General features: G+C 41.3%; 1 protein-coding gene across 4 annotated transcripts in view; it reads right to left on the reverse strand.

Moving 5' to 3' along the window:
* Rad51b (RAD51 paralog B) overlaps positions 1–17,779 on the reverse strand; it is a 552,288-nt gene that overhangs the window by 15,200 nt on the left and 519,309 nt on the right. For all 4 annotated transcript variants that reach the window (XR_011373809.1, XM_070031472.1, XM_070031464.1 and 1 more), the window contains exon 10: positions 5,321–5,399. Coding sequence is in view for 3 of the 4 variants with exons in the window: in XM_070031472.1 (XP_069887573.1) it covers positions 5,321–5,399 (79 nt within the window). In the remaining variant the exon portion in view is untranslated. The remainder of the gene's footprint in view (positions 1–5,320; positions 5,400–17,779) is intronic.

Here is a 17,779-nt window from a genome sequence, read left to right on the forward strand (position 1 = left end):
CCATTACCATGTTCTGGGTGCTACTACAATGGGGCTTGCTGAGGAGACAAAGGCTACATCCATGGCAGATACAAGGTGGAATTAGACTTTACTAAACAACTCTCCTTTGTGTGTATGTGTATTTGTGTGTGTGCATGATACGGGATTTGAGCTCAGGTTCTGGGTGCTGTTCCTGAATTTTTTCACTCAAGGGTTAGCACTGTATCACTTGAACCACAGCTCCACTTCTGGCTTTTTGGTGGTTAATTGGAGATAAGAGTGTTAAGGGCTTTCTTGCCCTGGCTAGCTTTGAACCATGATCCTCAAATCTCAGCCTCCTGAATAGTTAGGATTATAGGCGTTGTTGTAAGGTGAATCATCCCAGAAGCCACATTTTAAAATATATAATATTGGAGTCTTTATTAGACCGTTAGCAGGATACAGGCAGCCAGTTGTTACAAAGGCCTGTGGCTGGCAAATACACATAACACAGCCAGGAAATATGCTAAAGAGGAAAGAAAGAACAAAAACAATACCAGCAATCCAATTCAGCTTCAATGGAGAGCTGAATTGGGATGCCATGATGACTGGAGATGAGTCAGGAGACAGGACACAGGACACAGGACACGATCACAGAGACACACATGGCAAGGTGTAAGGGCCGTTAGGCTGGTCCAGGCCTAAATAGGTTGGTGCAGGGGGCAGATCCTCAAGAAATTCCCAGTCCCAGGCACTGGACCGACAGATTCGATAACCTATGAGCCAAGTGCCCATCCCTGCCTCCAGGGATCCTGGCACGCCCATTACCTGGGAGACAGGTGATGGGGGGGGGGTTCCTCCCCCAGCATGAAGACAAGATGCCAGACCCTACCATCCATCATGTGGCCAATATGGCACCAGCCAGACCTGACCTCCTTACTTCAACATGAGTCACCAAAACCTGGCCCTTCCTTTCCCTTTCTTTTTGTAGTCAGGTTCTTTGGAGGCCCGCCCTATTCAAGTCAACTGGTTTGCCTTTCCCTCATTCTGGGCTGGCCAACACTCTCAGAGTTTTTACATTTGGTGAGTAATGGGCTTTTCACCAGGAAGATGCAAAGGGGGAAATGGATTCAGGACTCCCCCTCATCTACATCTTTCCTACTCCAGTTTTACAAAGGGGCTGAACTCTCCTTTTGCCCCTACCTGGCCCCCTCTCAGGCTGAGCTGTTGGTGAAGCTGGTGGCTTCCAGCTCACTCTCCTTTGAGGCCCAAGAATTTCCAGGGCCTAGAGCCCAGCCAGGAGAGGTCAGGCAGACAAAGGATGGTATTACCATCATGTTAATGGCCAAGTCCTGTGGCCTCCTGAAGATGCTGGGAGGGCGAGTTTCTTTCTTTACCTTACCTTACCTTCCTTCCTTCCTTCCTTCCTTCCTTCCTTCCTTCCTTCCTTCCTTCCTTTCTTCCTTTCTTCCTTTTTTCCTTTCTTTCCTCCTCCTCCTCCTCCTCCTTCTTCTTTCTTCTTTTTGGCAAAAGGAGAATAGTTCCACTTTCTCTTTTACTACAATAGCATGGACAGGCTCCTTCAAGTGTTTCAAAAAGCTGCCTGAGAAATCTCTAACCAGCTCCTCATCCCTCTAGCCTGCCCTTTCTTTGTCCCCCTCCCCATCCCTGTGAACAAAGGGGAGAGAAGGGTGTCAGGCCCCTAGTAGCCGCCTGTTCTCAGAATTCTAATCCCTAAGAATGGCCTGTGGAACTGAGCAATCACATTTTACCCTCACCTTTTATTCCCTCCTTGGGCCAGCCAGTGCACTCAGAGAGTTCAGGTATTAAAGGAAAAAAAAAATCCCTCCAGGATCTGAAGCCTATAGGATCTTGGGATAAAAGGCATGGAGGGACCATTCCCATGTTCACCTGCCTCCAGGGAACCCTGCCTGGAGTGTGTTTCCCACCATTCCAGCCTGGCTTTATTACAGAGGCGGATGTCAAGCCATGGTGCAGGTGGCTTCTCTCTTAGTTGTAAGCATGGGAACTGCCTCAGTCTACCATTTCTTTCTCTGCTTCCATGCCCCACAGACATGGTTGCAGGTGCTACCCAGAGCTCAGTGTACCAACTCCATGCCATCCCTGGTCATCATGTCAAAGCAGTCTCTCACACCAGCCAAGTTTCTGTGTCCCCTTCCAGGGAGCAAAGGTCTCTTTGCTTTAAATCTGGGGAATTGTGGCTCACATCTGTAATCCTAGCTACTCAGGAAGCCTGGGCAGGAAAAGTCCATGAGAATCTTATCTCCAATAAAACTAACCTCCTCTCCCCACAAAAATCTGGAACTGAAGCTGTGGCTCAAGCGTTAGAGTGATAACCTTGAGCAAAAGAAGCCAGGCCCTTAAGCTCTAGCCCTAGGTCTGGCACCAAAGGACAACAACAAAAACCCCAAACCTAGGGAATTGGACAGGTATGTTTTAGCTCAGTCATTTGGTAACAATAGGGAAAAATAAGCCTTTATGTTCCATCCTTTGGCATCTCAAGGATACAACTATACCAAGCTAGATGAATGGTAAGCCTCCTAGAAGAATTGGGTAAGGCTGAAGAGAGACACCTTTAAAAATCACCCAGGCTAGATGACACTTATAATAAATCATACAATAAATATCTTTATATGAGATAATCTGATATTTTTATATGTGATATAATCTGATAATTTTATATTCTCAACTTCCTTCTTCCCTTCCTTTCTAAGTGCTGGTTGTGACTCAGTCTCACTTTACAGGCCACTAATGGGTCACAGCAAACTTTCCAGAGCCTTGAATCATATTTTCATTTTCAAGCTGACAAAACTAGGTCCCTAGAGTTTTGTGTTTTTGTTTTTTTTTCAAATTCATACCAAAGCTAGAACTGAGATCCAAGGGTTCTTTCCAAGGATTCCCCTGTTGTTGTTGGTTTTTTTTCCCCCTCTGGGGAGCATATCTAGCCATACTCCCAGCCTCCTCCCCCCCAAAATCTTGGAGTACATAGCAAGAAGGCCAGGAATATATAAGATTATATTTGGTTCATGACTGATAGAAGCAGGAGGGCTCTCCAATGTCTAGAAACCTCAAAGCGGGAAACGTAGCTGAGAGCGGGGAGGTGGATGGTGGGGATGGTGGGGAAGGAACAGGTTGCTTCCAAAGCAACCAGTGAGGTTCTGAAGTCTCCCAGGCATTTTCCTTCCCAAATTCACAGGTTGTGGGACTCTTTTTTTTTTTTTGGTCCGGTTGTGGGGCCTGAACTCTGGGCCTGAGCACTGTCCCTCAGCTCTTCAGCTCAAGGCCAGTGCTCTACCACTTGAGCCACAGCGCCACTTCCGGCTTTTTTCTTTTTGCTTATGTGGTGCTGAGGAATCAAACCCAGGGCCTCAGGCATGCAAGGCAAGCGCTCTACCACTGAGCCAACTTCCCAGCCCCAGGTTGTGGGACTCTTACATCATAAGACTTCTTTCTGAATTTCCTCTTTTTGAAACTCACTGCTCCAGTCAGTTGTCTTTAGCAAGATACCTCCCATCTTTCTCATATCATCTCTTGTTGCATGTTGTGTGTAGTTACTGTTTTAAAATTCTACCAATTCATTGCATTTCTAGTTTCTAATTTATCTAAATGTCCTTGTCAAAACCATGATCTTAGTCATGAGTTCTAGGGAGGCAACCTAGTGAATCTTGTCCCCACAAATAACCTCAAGCCATGTTAGACCAGGCCTAGAAATGCTGTTTATCAAAGACAAACATTATAGCACAGCTTTTAATACAAGCTATCTAGGTGGAACAGATTCTTTTCCTCCTGAAATTTATCTTGTAATCTTCCATACAAGTTCTTGAAATCTTCATTTAAACTTGTTTTCAGCTAGATTTCTAATCTTTTAAGACATCCTCTAAAAATGAAGAGCTCAAAGCCACTCTGTGCACTGGGTAAATATAAACCTAGCTTGCTGATTGCTTATTAGTGATACACCCTTACAGAGTATGTAACAAAAGGGCCTGCTATTTGCTTTGCTTAATCTGGTCTTAAAATCTCTGCCTCTTTGTCAGAAAACAATATTTGCAATTGTGAAAAAAAATATTTACCAAGGAACTTGGATAGCACAAGTCAAAGGCTAAGAGCCAAAGGTCAGCAGTTCTTACCCCAGTTTTCTGTGGACCTGGGAGCTGCTGTACCAACAACCCCACTGCTGGGTGAGTCCATTAAGGAGCATATATTTTAGAAGGGGAAAAGCAGGGAGGGCTGCAGCCTGTTCCTCCCACAGAAGCACAAACTCCGGGCCTACCCACAGAATCCCTGCTGTGTATCTTCAATGCCATGTACATCCTCAGAGGGGCTATTGCAGAAACTGCTTTGTTTCACAAACCTGAGAGAAAAACCTCAATTTGCAAACTCCTACAGGGCAGACACGGTTCCCACACAAATTAATGCTAATGCTTCTCTAAGGTACAAACTAGACGCTCACCTATGTATCTCTGTATGGGCTTCTTGTCTGATAGTAGGCAACAGATGTGTATCCTGAACACTTTCTTTTTTTTTTTTTTTTAAATCTATAGAGCAGCTTTATACATTCAAATGGTGTTGAACTGTGTTAGAATGTATCCCTGTATATTTAATTTCTTTTCTGGAAGAATTCGGCAGTCAGGAGCCCTTCCTAACCATCAGAGTACCCAGAGTTTTGGAATGAGCTACCACTACAGCTCAGTGAGTTTCAGGTTGTGGCCTTGAGACATTCCACTTTGAGCAAGAACTCAGCTCCTTCCAAGTCTAAGTTTATGTCACAAGGCCCATGTTGGCAAGGCCTGGAGCAGGGCCTGTTAGGACTTGAACACAAGGAAAGGAAATGGAGTAACTACAAGAAAACCATGGAAATGGGCTCCTGGGGCCCTGGCATAGTGTCCTGTAGGCGGCAGGCCCAGATAATGCTGCAGCTTGTGAAGCATTTATTGCCCAGTTTACACCCCAGAATCTGTGAAGAAGACAGGTGTTGACAATCCCCCACTTTATTGATTTGATTCTTATTATTTGGTTGTTCCACTGTGGTTTTGCTTAGTTTTGCAATGATGGGGTTCAAACCCAGTGCCCTGCACATGCTAGACAAGTGCTGTACCACTGAGCTGCGGCTAAAGCCCTTCCACTCACCTATTAAATTCTGTAGCTGTCTCTCTCTCTCACCCCCTTCCTCAAACTTCTATCAAATTCTTGCTACAATTGTTAATCTTTTGATCTTATTCACCTTGGCCTTTGAATCTGTCCTGAAATAGATTCCAAAAGGACCACAGCAGTAGTTACAACTAGCAATGGGCAGCACTGAGTATACTCAGCTTAAATAAGTGATACAATCTAAGGATCTCACCTTGAAGAACCAGGCCTTCCTCCTTGATGCTGTAGACAAATGAGGTGAATGGAGCCAAAGGTGACTTGGCGATAAGAATCTGCAGAGAAAGCATATTTTTCCAGGGTGAGACAAAAGATCAGGAATGAGCTTCTATGGCTCTTTCTACTTTGACACAAAATTGTAAAATATGGCCATGAGCAATCCACTTTATCATTTTAAAATATTTTGGAACAAAATATCCAAATGATCACTATTTTTGTTTCAAACTGGTCACCTTGGAACAATGCTATGCCAAATATTCTAACACTGAATGCCATATTCTTGAACCAATTCTTGCAGAAATAGCATTCATTATTTTAGGTGACATGGTTCAATAGCTACCTTTCTGCTCAAGCCTAACTTGACTCCTAATTTTATCCATAAACTTAGCTATTAAAAAAAAACAAAGAAGAACCTCAAAGCTACCTTAAAATTACTATCATTATACATACTCAAAATACTGCAACTTGCTAAGACAAAACAATTGTAAGTTGCTTTATCAACGCTATTCTCACTAAGTCACTTTCTCATATGACTAACACTGCACAAGTGTGTTTTCCATGTGTTTTCTTGACTGTGGAGTTGGTCACATGACTGGTGGCAAACAGGTTGTGCCAGTTCCTAGCTTAGACCTCAAGAAGCTCAAGTACTTCCACTTGTTCTTTTACACTTTTGCCATTGACAGAGGAAAATATGTTCAGGGTAGGTTGCTGTCTCAGAACAAGAGTAAGAGATATCTAAAGCAGAGCTGGCAGCCAGGCCCAGCCTAAACAGTTGTCCCTCTGGAGACCCACCTGTGAACTAAACATTGTTGTACATCTCTAAGCTTTTGGGGATGGAGTGATGAAGTAATATCATGGCAAGTGCTGACCCATATTCCAATCAAAACAAAATCTAAAGTGTACTGAACATGGCATTCTCCTGAAAACAAATAGCTACTGGAAAGAGAAAATCATTAAAGTATTTAAAAAGTCAGAATTATTATCTTATATGCTTCTACAGAACTTCAAAGAACTGGTAGATTATTCATTTAGATACCAAGGAACAGAAATAAATAACAAGGTTGTCCATGTGACTTTAAAAAAATCTGCTGCTCATAGTCATAGTATATTTTCTAAATCCTTCCTGTCTGAAGAACATTTAGTACTTTGCTTCTATAAACTACATTTTTAAAAATCTGCTATAAAGCATTGCTTGTATTAAAAGTGATGCTTTTTTCATTCATTACTTTATATGTTGAGGACATTATGTTCTATTCTTTTAGCAATAGACAGTTAAAATTAGGTATAAATGGGGGAAAGCTTTTTTCTTTTCTTTTCTTTTTTTTGGGGGGGGAGGGAGAGGAGGGCTGGTCCCGAGGCTTGAACTATTGGCTAGGCCCTGTCCCTGAGCTTCTTTTGCTCAAGGCAAGGCTAGCATTATAACATTGGAGCCATAGCTCTACTTCCAGGGTTTTTTTTTTAGCTAACTAGAGATAAGCGTCTGAAGGATGTTCTTGCCTCGGCTGGCTTGGAACTAATTCTTAGTTCCCAGCCTCCAGGGTAGCTAAAATTACAGATCTTAACTACTGGGTGCTCCATTTGTAATATTTTAACAAAAGCCTAAAACCCTTACATTGTGTGGAATTCTTAACTATGTACATAAACAAAGAAGGATAGCAAAGAACATATATAGACAGTTACCCCAAATTCCCCAATTTATTTCATACTTTCTGAGTGTCCTACACGTACTCTACATGGTGCTATGTTAGGGAGAGAATGAAGAGGTAGTCACTGAATTTATGCCATATGGTTACAAAATAATTTATTTACTGTAGTTTCATTTTGTAAATATGTACATATATACATAAAATATCTGGAAATGAATATATATTAAGTAGCCATCAATGAGTGGGTAAATTAGTTATTTAAAACATAGAATAATAAGCATTTCTTTTGGAATAAAGTTTTATTTAAAAAACTTTAGAAAGAAGCTGAGTGACAGTGTTCATGCCTATATGTTAGTTACTCAGGAGGCTGAGATCTCAGGATCAAAGGTCAAAGACAGTTCTGGTAGGAAAGTCTGTGAGACTCTTCTCTCCAATTAACCACCAACAAACCAAAAATGGAGCTGTGACTAGGACAGCACCCAGGCCTTGCATTCAAGCCTCAAGACCAGCACCAAAACAAACAAATAGAAATAATAAATATAATTGCTGGGAATTTTATTGTAATATTCCTACCGAAGGATATCAGTTTCCTCTTATACAAATAAAAATATTATCAAAAAAAGTAGCAGTTTGATATAAAACCACTTAGGTAATCAGGAAAGCAAGGAAGAATTTCAGACAACCAAAAACCTTACACATATTTTTTGTTGTTGTTGTTGTTTTGTTTTTTTTGTCAGTCATGGGGCTTGAACTCTGGGCCTGGGCACTGTCCCTCAGCTCTTCAGCCTCAAGGCTAGCACTCTGCCACTTGAGCCACAGCGCTACTTCCCTTACACATATTTTTATATATTTTATATGTATTTAATATGTATTTTAATGTATTTAAATTCAACAAACACTTACTGACTGTAAGTTTTAAAAGGCAGTGAAAAATGGAGTGAACACTTCATGGATTCTAGTCATAAAGTTTCAGTCTAGCTCTTCTACTAATCAGCTGCCTATGTTTCCCACCGCCCCCCCCCCCGCCACTTCCCTTCTTGCTTTAGTAAATAATTGTCCCACTTTTTATACTTCTCTGCCTCTTTTACAGCTAGATGTGACAATGTGAATAAAAAAGATAGGTGGGCTCCTTCCTCACCACATACTCTTTTCCTTCCTTCCTTCCTTCCTTCCTTCCTTCCTTCCTTCCTTCCTTCCTTCCTTCCTTCCTCTCTTCCTTCCTTTTTTTCTGGTCATGGTGGGGCTCAGGGTGTGGGTGCTATCCCTGAGCTTTTTCCACTCAAGGCTAGCGCTCTAGCACTTAGACACACGGCTCTAGTTCCAGTTTACTGGTTGTTAATTGGAGGTAAGAGTCTCATGGACTTTCCTGCCCTGGTTGGCTTCGATCTGCTATCCTCAGATATCAGCTTCTTGAGTAGCTAGGATTACTGGCGCCTAGCTCCTCGTTTGTTTTCATAAAAAAACTGCATGTCCTTGAGTTCCCTCTTCCCCTTCCCAAAGGCTGGAGCCAGTTCCATCCACAGTGACATAGACAAAACCTGCAGCTACTGAAGCAACATAGGAGGAGAAAACTGGGTGACCTTAGAGGGTATTAAACCTCCACCCAGGTCACCTGTCTCAATCATTGTATTTCAGACGTTTTTGTCACCAGAGCATAGTTTGAACTCTCAACAATATTATGACTTTTGAGTCTCAGCTTTCTAAGTGGAATTATTAAAAGGATTGAATTAAGAAAATAAAATGCTTGTCACATAGCAAGTGTGTAATAAATAACAGGAATATTTCCAATCAAGTAATCATGCATGCTTCCCAAATTCCCTGTCACTCTTATTTACCAAAAAACAACATACTTTGCTTTTACCAGAAGGAAGCCTCCAACTGAATATCAACAATTTTTATATCTGCTCTAAAGTTATCTGATAAATGTGCTCATCATTCTTAGAGCCAATGAATAGACTCAAAAGGTGGACACTTAGGGCTGGGAAGGTGGCTCAGTGGTAGAGCGCTTGCCTTGCATGCCTGAGGCCCTGGGTTCGATTCCTCAGCACCACATAAGCAGAAAAAGCCGGAAGTGGCGCTGTGGCTCAAGTGGTAGAGCGCTAGCCTAGAGCTGAGGGACAGCGCCCAGGCCTAGAGTTCAGGCCCCACAACCGGACCTAAAAAAAAAAAAAAAAGGTGGACACTTAATGCTTTCATGTCAAAAGCATCTCATTTGAAAATTGAGGTGGATGCATGATGCAGCAAGGTGATAGTCTTGTTTGCAGTGTATCTGAACGGGGACTCAAAATTTGAAAAGGAAGACAAGCCAACACATGGTTAGCTGTCCAATGCAATCCACAATCACAGATGCTGCAGTGCATATGTGATGAAAGAGAACTGGGGTGAATGTGCATATGGCTTGCAATATGAGTTTTTTGCCACAGCACGACTTCTGGCTTTTCCTGCTTATGTGGCACTGAGGAATCGAACACAGGGCCTCATGCTTGCAAGGCAAGCACTCTACCACTGAGCCACTTTTCCAGCCCACAATATGAGTTTTCATTTACTTCACACATGCTACTAATGGGAAGGTAAGTTTTAGCTTATTAGTTTTAAAGGAATGTAAGTGATATATGTTATTTGTCTTTGTGAATACTCAGTTACTTTCCTTTTCTAGATTTGACCCAATAATACTCCCTGCCCTTGTGCTTTTCTGCCACTTAAACTATGAACTATCCTCTCCTAAAGCAAATAACCCCCAGCAGATAATTATAGGCTGTGCTGTTTTAGATGATCATCCATCTCATAAACTTAGGGTATTTTAACCCGTGTGTTATTCCATCTTCTCTAATGCATAATGTTCTGCAAAAGTGCAAGAGGCTAGGTGCCTAAACACACACACACACACACACACACACACACACACACACACACACACACACACACACACACACACACGTGCATGAACTCTAGATCCCTAGCAAAAAAATTATGGTCACAACTCAGTCCTGCATGCAGTGTGTGGAGTTGACTCTGGAACACTCTGGGGTTTACAGAAATATGTAACTTTGCAAAGAACAAATGTAGACACACCGATGAGAAGGCCTGGGGCCACGTGGTCAGTGTGCCGTACTGTGAGCTATTGATCTCCCTTCCCACAAATAGCCAGGTTGTTTTTCTCATTTTCTTTATATTAGACCAGTTCAACTTTAACTATACTCTAATGTATATTCATTCTCCTTTCTTTATTCTTTCAAGGAAAGTGGTCACCAAGATTTAAGAAATTTGTTTGAAGAACATTTAAGGCATACCTTATATATTCTACTAGGTTGCAAATTCCACTCTCCATTATTGACCTCGTCCACTTATCTATGCATTTATTCAGTGTGCAAATATTTACTAGGCTCTTTCCTTTGTGCTAGGCCTTATTCTAGATACAGGCGATATAGCAGGGGACAAAACAGAGAGTTCCCTGATGTCACTGACAGGAGGCACAGGTAAACATTTAAGCCTTTGGCTGTTTTCCACATTGATGTTCTATGTGCCTTTCATTCTTGGGCATTGACTCAATCTATCAACTTACATTTATGTAGTACCCACTCTGTGTCAGGCAGATTCAATTTACCCTGTGTCAATTTGCACTTATAAAGACAGCCATCTGTTCCTACTTCAGTTTATTTCTCAGATGCATGCTCTAAATTCTCAGTGAGACTGAGACTATAGGCATGTTCTTTGATCTTTCCTTTATCCCTTCTATAGAGAAAGCCCAGTCAGGGCTTTGTAGTTGTGAATGTGAATTGTGAGATGATTGCTGGGCATTTTCCTCATGGTTCTTTATTTTAGGCTGTTGGCGTGGAGGTTTCTTCCAATTTACAAGTGAAAATACAGAAGCCTAGGTTCTCTAACTAAAACATGTAAGCAGCTATTGGCCTCTGGGGCTCCTCATTGGGCTCCATCCTAAACACTCTCTCTTCCTTTTATGACCTTTCCTCTCAGGTAGCTGAGAGGACTTCTCCTTAGTCCAGAAGTGACAGCTGGCTTCAACCTTCCAGTGTTACCTTCCTCAAGTGTGTTCATTTTAATACAAGATTCTTTAGGGAGAGGAATGGCTGTAGCTATGATGGTAGAAAGTGCATTAGAACTGGGGCAGGGGCTGCTAAGGATTTGAAGAAAACCACCACCACCAGCAGTCATTCATCTTTCCAGCTACCCTTCCAGGTAGGTAGCTTAGGAATGCTGAAGCTGGATTCTAATTTGAGCTACAGGTTCAATAGTCTGTACTTACAGAGTGTGATGGCAGTTCACAGTTTGGCACATAAACAATACAATTTTTGAGAGTCATACATCAAACGAAGTAGAATACATAATAGCAAATACAGAGCTTTTCTGTAGGAAGGATACTGAATGATATAAGGCAAAGAAAGGATTGCACAGGGCACTATGTGTTGTGTAAGCTGTTCATGGCTTCCATACTGGCAGTCTTTCGCGTCTGAATGTCCAGTCCTATCTATTCTTCCTACCTCAGGCAAATGCGCTCTTCCCAAAGTTCATGCTGTTTTCTCCAGCCTAGGGTCATCTCTCTTTAGTCTCACTCAGCATGCTTCAACTAAACTTCTTTAATAATGCTATTGATTGTTGTTTCACAACTGCTTTTTTTTGTCATTTGTTTTTTGTTTTGGTGATGGTCTGGGGCTTGAACTCAGGGCCTGAGTGCTGTCCCTGAGCTTTTTTTTGCTCAATTCTAGCTCTGTACCACTTGGGCCACAATTCCATTTCTGGCTTTTTGGTAGTTAATTGGAGAACAGAGATGAATTGCTTTTCCACCCAGGCTGGCTTTGAACCTCAATTCAGATCTCAGCTTCCTAGGATTATAGGTGTGTGCCACTTACAGTTCATGTTACCTGATGCTTTATCATCACCAATGATGACACCATCACACTGCTGCCACTGCTGTTAGTCCTCCCCATACGGTACTACGTATATAATCGAAGCTCATCTATGAAATGCTAGAGTGGATGACTAAGTGCACAGATTGGTGACCTGCAGCTGCTCTACTGACTTACACTCACTCTAAGCTCTCATCTGACACCCTTTCTGTAAAGCTAGGGGATGTAGAGAATGCCGTAGAAAAGAGCAGACTGCTCCGTCTAGTCCTGCCAAGATTCTCAGCTTGGGCAGGGCCCAAAGTCAAAGCCTTTGGATCTAGCTTGCTATAGCATCACATGTTTTTCCTGGTCTGATCCCATTTCTAAGCGGCTCAGAAAATGGAAAAGGAGCCACAGAACAGAAAGTGCTGGGCACAGGGAGACAGGCTTTTTCCAGGATGGTGAAGCCTTCTAGGGATAGTACTTATGTCGTCCTTTGAAAGTATAAGTGTGCCATCAACTGGAGCAACTCAGCCCAGCTCTTCTCCGTGGGTGACCAGGATGTCCAGTGGAACATGGATGTCAAGACCCTTTGGGACAGGCTATCCTGGAGGCTGTTTTTGGAATTCCTACAATAGAGCCCAACCTCAGGAAACAGTGAGTTTAGCCTATGTGGCCTAGGAAAGTGGACACCAATAGGGAGCCATGTGCTGGGAGCAAGCTGGCACTGAATCTTGCACTTTCTCTTCCCCACTTCCTATGCCAGGAAGCCTTCCTTTAACACTGGTGATGAATACTTCCTCTCCTCCATTTCCTTTCCCTCCCACCCACCACCCCAAAGCATACATTGCTTGGAGGCGAAGGGCAGAGTGAAATGGTCTGGCAGGGAAAAGTGTAAGCAGAAGAATTTCTTCATGCAGGGGTGGGTGGTCGGGCTGGTTTTCTGTCTTGCTCTCTGTTATACAATGACATCATAAGATCAGCTGAGAAGACTAGGGTGAGGAGCAACTGAGGGAATATGACTCAGTATCATCCACAATTTCCTGTTGTGCTAGATTTTTTAGTTCTGTCTCAGCCTCCTCCATGATAAGCAAGATTATGTGGTTGTTGAATTCAGTAGTGATAAATATATCTGATACTTTGATCTGCATGCAAGGGTCCTCTGAGAAGCTTGGGAGAAACCACTGACTCTGAAATGCCCTTCAACTGGGACCCTATTATCTCACTTCAACTGGAGTTCTGGGCTCATAAAAACCATTGCTAAATTAAACAAACCTTTCCTCTAGTTATGCCAAGTGTCTGCGACAAAAAGCCTGCATGCCAGGGTTTCTCCTCCTTGTCCAAGATTTAGAAAAAGGTTGTTGTCTCAGCTGCTTGGGAGCCCAGAAAGAGCGCCAAGGAGGCAAACAAGCCAGTTAGTCTTGCATCAGATAATTCAACAGGCTTTTGATAACCTTCAGTCTGCCCCTTCTCTAGGTTGAGGTGAACTCACCAAGCTAAGGGACAGAGGGGAGGAAATATTCCAGACAGGAAGATCTGAGACTGGAAGGGGGCCATAAGATCAGGGAAACTTGAAGTACACTTAGTGATCCCCACAGGAATTCCCTCTCATTGTGCTGAGAGAGCTGGAGGGAAGTGTGGCAGGGGTCCAGCTCCCAGACCGTATCTGGATCTTAACACTGATTAGAATCTGCTTCATCACTTGGAAAATCAGCCTCTACTCAACAGTAAGGCCTCAATACCAACAACTTCCCAGACTCAAGAGGAGAGCAAGAAAGAGTTGAATGGCAATTAAGCTTCTCCAAATAGAGGAGTCAATCTGTAGAAGTCATGTAGTACTAGAAAATGGCGGGGTAGAAGCATGAAATGTATTTGAGCAGACATGAATTTTATTCACTTTGACCAACTTCCCTTTGTCTGTAGCCATTAGGGGGACAGAAAATAAGCTAGTCTACATCCCTAATGAGGTGGAATTCTAGACCTTGAGAAGAATCTCCTAGAAAGTTTACATCTGAGGCTATAAAATCTTATTCCTGCACAGAATATTGTAACACTTCCCTAGTGACTGTTTTCAAAATGTTTACTTATTACATATTAGGTTCTGAACATGCATAAAGTTATTGCCTAGAAAGGTGTTTGCTTATTGAAGAAAACATTAATTTCTTCGTCAGTGGGATAAAAGGTCTAGTCAATTATAAGATAGTGATAGTTTGAGGTTAGAACAATATTTTCACTTTATCATTTTTGCCCAACATTATATTATGAAAAATTTCAAGCATACAATTTGGAAGCATCTTATAATAAATATCCATGAAAGTAAAATTTACATCTAACATTTTATTATATTTGTTTCTATCACATATATATTCATCTGTCAACTCATTTTTATTGTTGTTGCATTTTGAAGTGAATTGTAAACATTGGTTCATTTCCCCCTAAATACCTGCTCATGATATAACTTTGCGTTTTGTGGAGATTTGTTTATACATTTAAAAAATCATGTTGGGCTTTTTTTTTTCAACTGCCTTTACATGTGATTTGAAAGTATTAGTGACTCTTTCCAAATTATACCAGAGTCAGAGAATGTAGTGACAATGTATCTATAGTAGCATGCAAATCTGCACTGTAAAAATATAGACCATTAATCTTTAAATGTTAATGTGTTTCACTGATAAAATTTTCATGCAACAAAATTACTTTTAGTAAGGCATTCAAGCTATAAACTTCCTCTGCAATTACTTTAACTATATCACATAAGTTACAGTACATTATACCTCTATTTTCATTTTCTCAAAGTATTTTCTACCTTCCTTTGTGATTTATTTTTGATCTGTTGCTTATTTGAGAACATTTCTGTGTGTTCTAAGATTTGTACACATTTTAGAATTCCCCCAAACTTCCATCTGCTATTGTCTACTAATTTCATTCCATTGCAATTAGAGAAGTTTGTATGATTTCAATTTATTGGGCTCATTTTATAGCCTAAGGTATAGTTTATGCTGGAGAATATTCAATTTAAGAATGTGTGTGTGTGTGTGTGTGTGTGTGTGTGTGTGTGTATTTGTTGTTGTTGGGTGGAGTGTTCTATAGATGCTTATTAGTTCAACTTGATTTATAGTATCCTTCCCTCCCTCCCCCTTCTCTCTCCCTCCCATCTTGTCTCCCTTTCTTTTTTACAGTACTGGGGCTTGAACTCAGGGTCTCAAACTTGCTAGGCAAACACTATACCACTTGAGTCATGCATGCCTTCTTTATTTTTCTATAATTGTTTTTTTAATGTTAGATACTTTCTAGAATATAATTTTATTTAAAAATTCTTTTGTTCTTTACTATATATTTTTGAGTTATTTTCCCAGTGCTATTTTCTTAGTGAAGATTGATATTAATTTTGTGTGTGTATGCCTGCCTAGGCACTGTTCTTGAGCTTAGCTCAAGGCTAGTAGTCTACCATTTGAGCCTTACCTCCACTTCTAGCTTTTTGGTGGTTAATTGGAGATAAGATTCTCAGGGACTTTCTTGCCCAGGATGGCTTTGAACTATGATCCTTAGATCTCAGCCTCCTGAGCAGCTAGGATTGCAGGTGTGAGTCACCGGCACCCAGTTGATGATAATATTTTAACTGAAAACTATTTAGTTAGATTGAACCACCTTAATTTGAGCACTTCAATCTCTCCGGGGTTTACTTTCTTCATTTCTAAAGTGAGGACAATAAGCTTCACAGGCTTGTTATGAAGACAAATGATATGAAAAAAAAATAATGACAAATATGGCATATCATAGAAAACTAAAAGATATTAGTTTCTTTTCATGGTGGAGGGTGAATCCTTTAGGAGCAAAAAGGTTAAAAAATTAGTATTATATTTGTTTTCATACCAAGAGTTAACATAAGAATAATCAATTTCAAATAGGTACAAACTGATTTTTTTATTTTGTCATTTCTATTTGGAATCTTCATTTTAGCTCCAATTAAAAAAACAAATATTGTAATAGATAATTTCAAGTGACAAAGACCTCCTCATTGCTTTCATTTATCGTACAGAAGGACTATAAAACTAACCAGAAAACCAACATTTATAGGAGCTCTGTATAGCTGTCAACACTGAGTTCTCTGGACATCCAGTTAGGCAGGCTTGACTATCCAGCTCCATCAACAGACACGCAGGAAGCTGCAAGCTGGATCTCCTTGTCCAGGCTTATTAGAAAACACTGCCAAGGCAAGGCCACACTAGTCTTCAAGGGTCACAGAAGGAAGGCTGTGGTTATATGATTATTATAGTAAAAAGATGCCAGGAACTCAGAGGGTGTGTCTTGAATTCTGAAGCTGCCTATTACATCAGGCTTGGGCCACACAGGATTTTCTTCAGTCTCATAGGAACTGATTCAAAGAAGGCAACATGTTTCTATGTAAAGAGGCTGAAATTTGGGCTTGACACATCCAAAAACAGCTGGTCAAGTGGAACTGGCTTGTGTAATGTACCACATCCCTGGCCCCGCTGTGATGGGTGGAGGAACCAATGGGAGAAATCAACATGTTCTTTCTTCTAAGCATGGTCAAATTAATTCTCCCTGTTACCACAGCATTCTTACTATTTCCCTAAAGTCTTCCTCCAGTGAAAACAAAAAGGACAAAAATGAACACCAGGCAGGAGTTCAGAGGAGATGAAATATGTAACAGAGGAACAGAGAAGTACCTTTCCCAGCCTTTCCTTCAGAGCTGGGACTTAATCTAGCTTTAACTAGCCTTTGTAACAAGCTCAGTAAGATGGAGGTGAGCTGGAATTTTATATAATAACTTCAGTGTGGTCAGGCATTACAAGGAACCTGTCAGCTTTATCTTTTGTATTTCAATGTGACTGTGTCTAAAATTCATACACACTAACTATAAACATAGAGTGACTCATTCATAAAAGCATTGTTGGGAAATTATAGTATCTTTCATCCACAGAAATAGGGCTACAGATTTGAGTAAGTCAAGAAACAGGGATCTGCATTAGGTCTTTAGAAAGAACTTGTTTAGAAGAACTTTATAGCAACCAGATTGGATATATAAGGAGGTTTTTCTGTTCTATCTCTTTGTGAAACCATCAGATTACCATTTGGCAGCCTACTTCAAACATCACAGCTCTTGGAAGACTGTGGATAATCATAGTGATAAGAACTAACATTTATTAATTAAGCTCTCTACCGTGTGCCAGGCACTATTTCTAAGGCATGTAATCCTCATATCAACCCTATGAGGTAAATATTATCATCCCCATTTCACCTATAAGGAAACTGGCATAGACCAAACAAGTCTACCCATCAGAAAACAAGAGGAATTGACTACTTATATCATGCCTCAAACTTTTACTTGCAGAAACCTGAGATCAACAGGCCTACCAGGCAATCACTAACAAGATCTGACTTGAGGATACCAAAAGGTCCCTTAGTTAATATCTCCTCTCTCTTAATGACTTGTTAGGGTCTGAACTTCTCATTAGAATTCTCTATTTGGACTCAGTCTGCATAGTCTGGAAGTCTAGCTGGACACACACACACACACACACATCCCACCACCACCACTACTACCAGTAAGAACACATTTTTGTGTGTAATGCTAGTCCTGGGGCTTGAACTCAGAGCCTGGGTACTATCCCTGAGCTTTTAAGCTACCTACCACTTGAACCAGAGCTCTACTTCTGGCTTTTTGGTGGTTAATTGAAGAGAAGAGTCTCACAGACTTTACTGCCTAGGCTAGTTTTGAATCTCTATCCTTGGATCTCAGCCTTCTCACGAGTTATCTTGCCTGGAACACACAGCCTTGACACTGAGAATTCAGATGAATATCTATCATCAAAGGAGTCAGACACTGTGTCAGGTAAAACATTCCTGGGTTGGAAAGTCTGGACAGGGTCTTTGTAGGGTCTGGCATAGCCTGGCACAATGCCCGCAAAGGAAGGGTGGTAG

This window comes from Dipodomys merriami, unplaced genomic scaffold (genome assembly GCF_024711535.1).
Source record: "Dipodomys merriami isolate MVZ:Mamm:240054 unplaced genomic scaffold, mDipMer1.0.p SCAF_1, whole genome shotgun sequence".
Taxonomy (NCBI): domain Eukaryota; kingdom Metazoa; phylum Chordata; class Mammalia; order Rodentia; family Heteromyidae; genus Dipodomys; species Dipodomys merriami.